General features: G+C 47.8%; 1 protein-coding gene across 1 annotated transcript in view; it reads right to left on the bottom strand.

Annotated features, from left to right (window-relative positions):
- Window positions 1-36: 36 nt before the first annotated feature.
- Window positions 37-11,033, bottom strand: part of ttn.1 (titin, tandem duplicate 1) — a 143,739-nt gene continuing 132,742 nt past the window's right edge. The window contains 10 exon segments of the mRNA XM_028433823.1: window positions 37-1,353; window positions 1,554-1,874; window positions 2,242-2,395; window positions 2,474-7,677; window positions 7,761-8,366; window positions 8,475-8,780; window positions 8,858-9,433; window positions 9,523-9,822; window positions 9,966-10,268; window positions 10,357-10,941. Coding sequence (XP_028289624.1) covers window positions 1,061-1,353; window positions 1,554-1,874; window positions 2,242-2,395; window positions 2,474-7,677; window positions 7,761-8,366; window positions 8,475-8,780; window positions 8,858-9,433; window positions 9,523-9,822; window positions 9,966-10,268; window positions 10,357-10,941 — 8,648 coding nt within the window. The 3' untranslated portion in view covers window positions 37-1,060.

Raw genomic sequence — 11,033 nt, 5'->3', positions numbered from 1 at the left:
ACAGGCAGCAGATAATAAACAGACAGAACAGGTGTGTAGTGCTGAAATCATGCTTTATTAAATCAGTAATGCATAAAACTCAAGGAGGATGAAATTTAGTTCTACATCAACAGATCAATTCAATCAAAGTCCAGGGCAGAGCAGACTGCTGTTCCTTCCTCATGCTGAATGAAGACCCTGACTACTGATACGGTGCAATGACTAAAAACTACAAACACTCGCACTCCAACACATAAACACGAAACCTAGCTATCCTCCAAGAGGCGGCGCTGCTTCTGCACAGCAGGGCTGGCTCTGACCTTCGCTTCTTGGCCAGGAGATGTTTCGTTGTGAAGGCCAGTCCGGCCGTCCTGTGTCAGAAGCAGCGCTCTTTGATAAAATGATCTAATCGCAGAGAGCGCAGGCCGCTCGCACTCTCTGCAGGTCATCAAGTCATGGTGGTATGACGCAGTCAGTCTGAGCACAAGGCCAGTTCATGCTGCTTACATGAGGGTGATGCAAATAGCACTCAGGGCCTTGCGCTCACGGTACAACTCATAGGAAACTGTAACATGGCGCGCATCTCCGCGCGTCGCAATAATAACTTTGTCTTTCTGTTTCTGGTTCATAACGTCAACAGGGAGCCTCTCTACCTGCTGAGGCAATCTTAGACTTCAACTTACTGTTGAGGCACAGAGTTTAGTTTCTGGGTCTGACAGGGTATTCGTTCCTGCTGAAACTTTCTCCTGTTTTAACATTTGCTCTTTTGGTTCAGTTCATATTATTGTCATAAATAACAATGCATACATTTTCCATAACCGTTCAATTCGGCTATATACATTATGTACATGTCACAGAACAGAGGTTCAAAAAGTCATAGTTATCCAATATGGCACATTTTAACAACTTTAGACTTTAGTCTAGTTTGGCATAAATTAATGTCAAGATTGGTACAAAAATAGTTCATATTTACAAGAACAGAAATCCAGATCTTCATCAAGTAGATTACTGTTACTAATTCACTAAATAAAAAGGTTGTGGGTGAAGGAAGCGGGGGACATGTTAACTTTTTTTTTTTTTTTTACATGGACCGAATGTGGACGTTGACAGTTGCAGAGTCAGAGCCGAACTCGTTGGACAGCCGGAGGGTGTAGGCTCCGGCATCATCCTCCTTCACCGCACAGATCATGAGGGTGGAGAGGTCCACCGTGTTCTCCACACGGTACCGCTCATCTCCATTGGGGAGGGTTCGTCCTGAGCGGACCCACTGGACAGAGGGGACAGGCTCTCCTGAGAAGACTCCTGCCACAGTCAGGGACTTCCCTGGCTCGGCGCTGACGTCCTCTGGAAGAGCTTCGATCTTTGGTGGAGAGCCTGTCAACAAAAGAAGGCGGTCAAAGTGAGTAAGGTTTTTCCTGTGGAGAGAAGAAGCTCTGTGCGACCTGGACTTTGTCTCCTTCATCAAATCCCTGCTCAACTTGACCACAGAAGGAGGAACAGTGCTTTTACCTTCACACCCCGCTCTGGTTCAGGGTTCTGTCAGCTTTAAATGCACATTTTTTGATGCATCTCACCTCTTTTCACACCTGTGGTGAGGGCCCTCTGCACGGAGGAGGCCTCGGCATGCGAGTGGGCAGACATTCCCATCATTTGGCTGCTGGAGCTCATGGTAACCACTGATTCAGCCATCATGGCAGACATGCTAGTTGCAGACATGCTCTCAAACGAATACTGGGCAGCAGCAGAGTGGGAGCTGCTGCTGTAACTGCTGGCCTGCATGGAAGCTGCCTCCATGTGAACTGACGAGGCCAAGAAGCCTGTCTGCATGCTCGCAGCAGAGTCAGTTGAAGCTCTTTGCTCCACAATAATCATTTTTGTTGGTTCTTCAACAAGAGCTGTGAGGATGCAAACGACAAGCACATGGCTCATTTCACAGTATGTACAAGTACTGCTACAGGTTGCATACACCTAGCAGCTGGTGCTGTTTAATGTCTGGATGTTCAATTCTTTATTTGTAAATGTCTTTACTGTTTATTTCTACCATTACAGATATATGTTAGTGTGCTGAGTGTCAATGTACTGCTGCTGCTGCAATAGAGACATTTCCCAGCTTGGGATGAATAAAGTAACTCTATTCTATTTCATTCTGACTTTGGTTCAATCCAACACTCATTTATCAACACTAATTTTAGTAGCAAACACATTAAACACGCAGTCACACTGCCTGTTTAATCTTTTAGTTGACAGGAGGAGGTCACTTACTCAGGACGTTGAGCGACGATGTTGCAGAGCACTGTCCAAACTGATTTCTGGCTCTTATTGTGTATTTTCCACTGTCTGCAACTGAGGCCTCACATATCTCCAGAGTGTACATATTCTTAGAGCGGCTCAGTCTAATGTTTGATGTGACGGATATCTGAAAAGAGAGATCACATCAAGTCAGCAGCCTTAAGACTGGGGCAGCAAACATTTGTTCTTTGAGGGAAATACTTACAGTCATGTTGTCTTTCAACCACTCCACCTCTGGGGACGGCTCGCCTTCAAGTTCACATGTCAATGTTACTTTTTCTCCCTCGTTTACATTCTGGGACCTGGGCTGCACCAGGAAGTGGGGTGCTTCTGAACGCTCGGCAGTCACAGCGATGGACATGGACCTGACCTCCTTCACAGAGGACAAGGTTTCCTCCTGGACCTTTTCTTTCCTTATGACCTCCTCTGAGATTTCAGCTTTTGTTTTGGAGCTTTTGACTGAAGAGACAACTTGTTCTCTCTCAGATGGAGTTGGGGATTTGGGCGTGGGAGACTTTGGGGTTGGAGACTTTGGAGTTGGAGACTTTGGGGTTGGGGACTTTGGGGTTGGGGACTTTGGTGAAACTGGAGACTTGACTCTCTGAGGTGACTTGATTGGTTCTGGGGACTTGACTCTCTGAGGAGATTTAACTGGTTCAGGGGACTTGGCCTCCGGAGAGGTGATTCTGGCAGCTACTTTCTCCTTTGACTCAGACTTGCGAATGGTCAGAGTGAAATGGGCTTCTTGCTTTCCTCCAGCATTTTCCACCAGCAGAGTGTAGCTGCCTTCATCAGACATCTCAACAGCAGAGATCTCAAATGTAGAGCTGTACTGAGTAGAGACCATGTGGTGGCGGGCTGAGGGACCAACCACTGCTCCTTCGCGCATCCAGGTGATAGAAGGTGCTGGTTCACCATCAACGTCACAGTCAAACCTGGCATTGTCTCCCTCCTCCACAGTCAGGGACTGTGGTTTGGTCAGGATCTTTGCAGGAATGCAAGGCTCCTCCTTAGGTTTTTCCACCACTGTGATTTTCTCTTCCACAGTTTCAGTCACAGCTTCCTTCACTGTTGTTTTAGAGGAGGAGACGTGATACACATCAGTTCTGGTTATCTCTGGCAGCTGGGCAGACGGAGGCTCCTCATCTTTGCGGAGTGAAGAGAAGGCAGCATATTCCTCTCCTGCTACATCCAATGTGGCATAGTCAGAGGTCTCTCCTTTGGCACTGATGGCAACCACACGGTAAGTGCCGGAATCTTCAGTCACACAGTTGCGGATCTGGAGAGTCAGGACTCCGCTGATGTTGGTCATATGGTATTTGTTACTCTGATGAATCTCTTTTCCATTGTGGAACCACTTCACCTCAGGCTCGGGTTTGGCCTGGATATTCAGGGTGAACCTTGTGTTGGAGCCGTAGGGTACACGATGAGACCGCATCCTGATGGTAATACGTGGGGCGTGGTCAAGGCTGAATGGGGCCTGTGTCACCACCTCAAACTTCTTCTCCACAGATCTTCTCTCAGATCTCAGAGCTTGCTTTCTCTCCTCATACCTCGACATAAAGTCAACTTTGGGAAGTGTCACATCTGTCTTTAAAGCCTTTTCTGGAGTAGGAGACCTTTTCTTCTGAGGTTCAGGCATTGGGAGCTTCTTGATTGGTTTAGGCATATACTCAGAGGTAAATGTTGTCAGGTGCTCAGACTCAGTGGCTTCAGAGAACTGTGCCACAGTCACTTTTGTTTCCTTTTTCGTGACTCGTGTCTTCTCTTCAAACTCCATTCGTTTGAGTTCACTCTTATAGGAGGAGATTCTCTGAGCAGTTGTGTGTGGGCGCAGCAGCTCCTGATCCTCTCTCTGTTCATACACTCTCTGCTTCTCTCTTGGAGGTTTGTAAGTGGCCTTGTCATGACGTTGCCGCAGATCAACAAAACTTGGGCCAGCCTCATATTTAGATGGGATTCTGTAGGAATCATATGTGTGGACCTCTTCTCCCTCTTCATCTTCAGTGTAAACTTTTCTGGGAGATGAAGGACGAAGTGCAGCCAGCTCGAAGCGGACTGGGCTGAGGCTGGGTGGAGAAGCAGAGTATCCTAACTCCAGCTCTTCTTCCAGACGAAGCCTCTCTTCCTCGGTTCTTTTCATGGACAGATACTCGTCCACAGGCAGCAGCAGCTCCTCATCTGACAGGTCACCCAGAGACCTCCTCCTGATTCTGTGATAGGCGTCCATCTCAGGGGAAGGAGTGCGATGCCTTGCTGGCCTCACAGTCTCCAAGTCATCCTGAGTCATAGAGGCAATGCGCCACTTAGGTTTATACTGGTCTTTGATCCTGATAGGTACCTCATAGAACTGCTCCCATCTGGAGAGGCGAATGCGCTTCATCCTCTTCTGCTTTATTTTCTCCATTGGCTCCGGGAACTCATACTGATCCCGAAGCTTTTTGTACCATTTCATGTCAGAGAGTGGCTTGAAGTGTTTTATTTCCACATCCTCCTCAAGAACAGCTGGGTTAATAACGCGAGGCGTGGGGACAACATAAGGCATACGCAGCCTCTTCTCATCTGCCCTCTTCTTCTTCTCTTCTTGTTCTTTTTGGATCTCAGCCTCTGTCTTCTCACACTTCTTAGTTGTAACAGCAGGTTTGAACATTGTGGCTGCCTCCCTGACGGCTTGGACTGCTGCAGGAGGTAGCGGTAAAACAACAGTGTCTGATAAAATCTGTGACAACCTGACCTTTTTGTCTAATATCTCCTGTCCAGCAGCCTTCTCCTTCTTCTTTTCACTGGTCTCATACTCTTTCTTCACATGAGTCACACGCTCTACTTTGAGTGTGGCCTGGCAGCTGGCTGAGCCAGCAGAGTTGGTAGCAGTAACTCTGTACACACCAGAGTCCTCAGGTAGAGTGTCTTTCACATGAAGGATGAAGTAATCCAGGCCTTCGTGAACAACCTCAATAGACGGTCCAAAGGCTAAAGGCGTGCCATCCTTCTCCCACTTCAGTGTGGGATGGCCAGATACTCTGATCTCAAAGCGGACGTTCTGGCCCTCTCTGCACTCCACATTTGCAAGCAGGCGTTTAAACATGGGTCTCAGTGTGAGGTCTGCTGGTTTAGGTCTTGGAATAACAGTGAGACGAGCCTTGCAGCTGTCATCGCCAAACCTGTTACGAGCCACAACACTGTACTCGGCATCATCCTCGTTCTCTAAATTGTGGATGATCAGCTGGTACAGGCCCTTGTCACTGATGAAAGTGTATTTTCTGTCATCATTTCCAGGGATGAGCTTCTGTCCAGATTTGTGCCAGATGACACGAGGCTCAGGATGAACAGTGATAGTGACGCCAAAGCGCACATCCTCTCCAATGTAGGCTGTACGGTTAACAAGTGGAAGGGTGAACTCTGGTGGCTTCTGAAGCATTCTGGCGGTGTCAACTCTGCGCTTTGTTTTCTTGACAACGCGGGTGGTGAAGAAGTCACGGTAAGACCTAACACCACTGATGAACAGCTCTGCATAAGCGCTGTCCTCACCATACTCGTTCACAACCTTACATCTGTACGTGCCATCATCTGCTCTGGTGACTTTGTTGATGGTAATCACAGCCAGCCCATCCTCATATTCAACTTCATATCTAGCACCGGCTTCAAGCTGCCTGACGCCACAGTACCACGTCACCTCAGTTGTGCTGTCGTAATTGTCAATGTTGCAGATAAACTTCACACCGTCTCCCTCGTTCACCACTGCATGACCAATCTGGCCTGCAACAGGACCATGTTCAAATGGTGCAATCTTCACCTTGGCAATGAAGACGCCACGCTGGGACCTGATGGAGCCACCGCTAGCCACACGGGCAGCAGAAACAACAGTGTTCCACTCTTTCTTCACCATCGTCTGGTAGTATCTCTTATGCCTGCCAGTTGGGATTGCTCTGGCACTGATCTCCTCTGCAGGTTTTGCCAACCAAGGATGTGCCAGAGCCTCTGCTGCAGTCATGCGGTGCTTACGGTCCTTAGTCATTAGGCGGTCTGTGAAGTCTAATGCTTCAACACTGACTTGCTTGAAGCACTCGTCATCATAGCTGTAGGCTGCATTTGAGATGTTGTCTATCATCTGTTGAGTGGTTTCAGCTGTGAATGGATTGAGTCCACTGAGGAGCACATAGGCAAGGACACCGACTGACCACATGTCAGTGACAGTGCTAACCATGTCACACTGGTGAATCTCAGGGGCTGCATACTCTGCAGTGGTATACTGAACCTTGATTTGGTCTCCAGGAGTCAGGTGTCTGGACTGTCCCAACTCAATAATCTTTACATTAGAGCTGGTTCTGGTTGTGTACACAATGTTCTCGGGTCTAATATCAAAGTGTCCATAGCTCTGTGCATGCAGGAACTCGAGAGCTGAGCAGATCTGCCTAATGTAGTTAACAATCTCACGCTCATTCAGCTCAAAATCAGCTGTACTGAGGCGCTCAAAAATGTCAACACCAGAGATGAAGTCATAAATCATCACCAGCTCCTCAGGACTATCGAAAGACTCGTGGAGGAGGAGGTAATTTGTGTGTTTTGCCAGGTTCAGTGTCGCAATTTCCTTTTTGACTATTGCCTGATCAGCACCTCTCACTTTGATGAATTTGGCCATGTACGTTTTCTCCGAGCTGATGTCAACACAGCGGTGGACAATGCCAAACTGACCTCTGCCTAACTCCTCTGCAATGGCATATTTGTTGTGCAGATTCTTGGCGTCAGAGTGTGGAGCCTTGCTTTTCGGGACACGTCCAGTATCATCGACCTCCCTGTCATAGAGCAGAACTCTGGACTTGTCCTCTTTGGTCATCACAGGTCCGCTGGTCTCTGATGGAGCACTCTGTCCAAACTTGTTTTCAGCAATGACTCTGAACTGATAGCTTGTTCCTCCAAACAGATTGATAATGGTGTAGTGAGTGTCACGGGACTGGGCAACACGCTCCCACCTCTCAGCAGTGGTGGGGCACTTCTCAATGATGTAGCTGACAACCCTGCTGCCGCCGTCATTTGCTGGGGCCACCCAGTTCAGCGTGACTGAGTCTCTGGATACATCACTGGCCTTGACACCACGTGGAGGATCAGGCACATCAGCGACATCCAGTTCGACTGTTTGCTGATCAATGCCGAATCTGTTCTTAGCACAGACTATATAGAAACCAGCGTCCTTCTTCTCCACACCATTAGGGAACACCAGTGATGTGAAGGATCTGGTGACGATGACCTGGTAGTGGCCATTGCTGTCAATGAGATCTTGTCCCTTCTGCCATGTGATGACAGGATCTGGTTTGCCACTGAAAGGAATCTTGATGTTGACCACCTCTCCACGCAGGGCAGGGATGGCTTCCTTGTCCTTTAGGTTCTTTGGCAGGTTGATCTTGGCAGGAACTAGAAAAGAGAGTGATAGTTCAAGTTAGATGTTCTAAGTTTGATTACAATCTAATTTTTATGTTGAATATTTTTGAGCTTACTTTCAACATCCAGAGAAACTGTAGCACAGATCGAGCCTCCTTGGTTGGTGGCCCTGATCTGGTAAACAGTGGAGTCTTCCTCATCAGTCTCTGTGATAACCAGTTGGTGGTAACCACCCTTAAACTCTTGGATCTTGATCTTCTTGCCATCAGAATGGATCTCCTTTCCTCGTCTGAACCATTTAATGACAGGCTTGGGCTGTCCTGTGATCTTGCAAACAAGGGTAGCATTGCTCTTGTACTTGACGCTCATGTTCCTCAACTCCTCCTTGAAGGCAGGAGCACGGACATCAACGGCTGTGGTTGGAATGATTGGAGCGGTCTCCTCGCTGTAGTCACTTTCTCCTCCAAGGTTCTCACACTTCACACGGAAGATGCACTCGATGCCCTCGGTCAGGCGCTTGACAGAGAACACGGTCTGCTTAATCTCATCTGTGGTGACCGGAGTCCATTCGGACCATTCCTTCTTATCTTTCTTGTGCTTCTTCTCAAGGCAATAGCTCTTGATCTTGGATCCACCATCACTGAGAGGAGGCTTCCATGAAACCACACAGGAGTCCTTGGTAATTCCAGACACCACTGGTGACAGAGGTGGTGATGGTCTCTCTGTGGATGAAAACACTGTCAGTACAGGTGTGTCTTTCCATATACGATGACATGGTAGATTTTGGTTCTGTGTTTACAGTGTGAAATATAAATGTATACAGCATTTACCCAGTTGGCTCTTGATAAGAATGGGGGAGGTGAGTTCCAGTGGCTCACTGTTGCCATAGCGATTCTGGGCATATACACGGAAGAAGTATCCGGCACTGTCGATGAGGTTTGGTACACGGCAAGATGTGCCATTAATGGATGAAGACACCAGTTCCCACTCGGTGCCCTCTTTGTCCTCACGCTTCTCCACAATGTAGTTGGTGATCATGCAGCCTCCATCATCCTTGGGAGCCTTCCAGCTGATGATCACAGAGTTCTTCAGAAGGGCATCCAGGACGATGGGACCCTGAGGCACATCAGGTTTGTCTGCAAAGAGATGTGTGTTATTATTTACAGATCAAATCATTTCGCCTTCACATATACATGTGTCATTGCTCTTGTACCATAGATTTCAACATTGAATGCAGTGTCAGCTCTGCCGAAGTGGTTGTGCAGTCTGATCCTGTATTTTCCTCCATGGACTCTGCGCTGCACATTCTTGATGATGAGATGTGTGTAGTGCTCAGTGGTCTCAATGCTAATATCCTCTGTGTTCTCAAGGGTCTTTGCTCCATGCAGCCACATGATCTTCGGCTCAGGGCGACCAATGTAAACGGCATGGATACGCAGTGTGGTTCCCAGGCCAGCATAGTAGGTTTCTTTTAGTGGATAATCAGGGTTGAAGGATGGAGCCGCCTCCAACACCAGGACTCCTGTGGTCTCAGCTTCTCCTGCATCATTGATGGCCTTGCAGGTGTATTCTCCTTCATCCTCTTGCTGGTCGGTCATGACTGACAGGGAGTGGTTGCGGCCATCAGAGCTCATCTCATACTTGCGAGACTCGACAATCTCCTTGCCTGCATGGTACCACTTAATGTCAGGGACAGGTCTGCCAATAATCTGGCACTTCATGACAGCAGGCTGTCCAAGCTTAGCAGTTACTTCATCCATTTCTTTCCTCAGGCTTGGTTTGGTTTCAACTGTAATGGCAGAAGTATATGAATTATATTAAAGCATATTAACTATTAAAGTATATTAATTTTAATACTATTTATTAAAGTGTGCTTACCACTCAGCTTGGTCTTGATACAGGTGGCAGTCCTACGAGGTCTGCTCATTCCTGTCTCATTCTCTGCAAACACCCTGAATTCATATTCTGTGGCCTCAGCCAGTCCAGGCACGGTGAACTCCTTCTCCTTCACCCTCTGCTTGTTGGACTTCTTCCATGTGCTTTCTGTGGACTTCCTATACTCCACCCAGTAGCCCAGGACCTCCTTTCCACCATCACATTCTGGAGGTTGCCAGCGAATTTTGATGAAGTTGTTAGTAACGTTTACTGTGTCGATCTCACCTGGTTGGCTGGGTTTGTCTGGAAGGGTAGAAACAAACACGTTATAGGTCTCACGTTATAGTCACTGTCAAATTTGTCACATTTGGTTGTATTGTCACCTTTAAAAGCTAATATATTTATAACATGACTCATCCGAAATTACATTTTCTCGGCAGACTCACCAAACGGATCTTTGCATGTGACTAGGTCTGACACGGGACCAGCCTCGCTCTCGCCCATGTCGTTTACAGCAACAATGCGGAACTGGTAGTCGGTATCGGGGGTGAGTCCAGGTACAGTAAACATGGTGGAGGTGATCTTTGTCTCATGGCGCAACCACGTCTCAGCCGACACCACCTTATATTCAACAAAGTAGCCAGTGATAGCAGAACCACCATCGTCCTTTGGTCTGGACCAGGCCAGTGCCACTGTGCTTTTGGTGACATCCATGATTTCGGGTGGTGTGCTTGAAGGCTCGGGAGGACCTGGTTTAAAAAGCATATTGTTTTTGAGTAATTGTTGAATGGTCAACCAAAGGTAATAGATACTCAGATTGAACAAAGGAACACTTACAGAGAGGAGTCCTGGGTACCAGTGGCTGCTCAGACTTCAGAGATGAGCTGACGCCAAAGGAGTTTTCAGCCGTGACTTTAAAGTGGTACTCTGTACCCTCTTTCAAGCCCTTAACAACAAGCTGAGTTTCAGTCACTCTGGAGTCCACGGTGTACCAAGCGTTTCTGGCTGCCTCACGCCTTTCTACAATGTAACCCAGGATCTCTGAGCCACCGTCATCTGTTGGTGCCTTCCAGGAAACCTTGACTGAGTTTGCCTGCACCTCCTCAAAGACCAATGGTCCCTCTGGAGCGCTTGGGCGACCGATGACCTTCACCTTGATTTGGGCTTTCTTCTTGCCAACCTTGTTCTCCAGCAGCAGGTCATACAGACCTGAGTCAGTCCTTTCGGCTCCCTTGATTACCAGCTCACAGGCATCCTCAGAGGAGGCAATCATGGCCTTGGTTGAGACTACACCTCCATCCTTAGACCACTTGCAGGTTGGGTGAGGTTTACCTTTGATTGGTACAGATAGTCGGACAACTCCTCCATGGCGGACCACGTACACATCTTTGTATTTCAGCTCTAGATCATAGTCAGGAGATTCTGCAGAAAGGTTATGTTTGGAAAAATGAGTTTTATTAGTAAGATATACATATCATGGGTATTATAAGATACTCCTGATCTTAGTCCAGGTG

This window comes from Parambassis ranga, chromosome 21 (assembly GCF_900634625.1).
Source record: "Parambassis ranga chromosome 21, fParRan2.1, whole genome shotgun sequence".
Lineage (NCBI taxonomy): Eukaryota > Metazoa > Chordata > Actinopteri > Ambassidae > Parambassis > Parambassis ranga.
The sequence above is the reverse complement of the archived record's forward strand: the minus strand, read 5'-3'. Positions and strand labels throughout refer to the sequence as shown.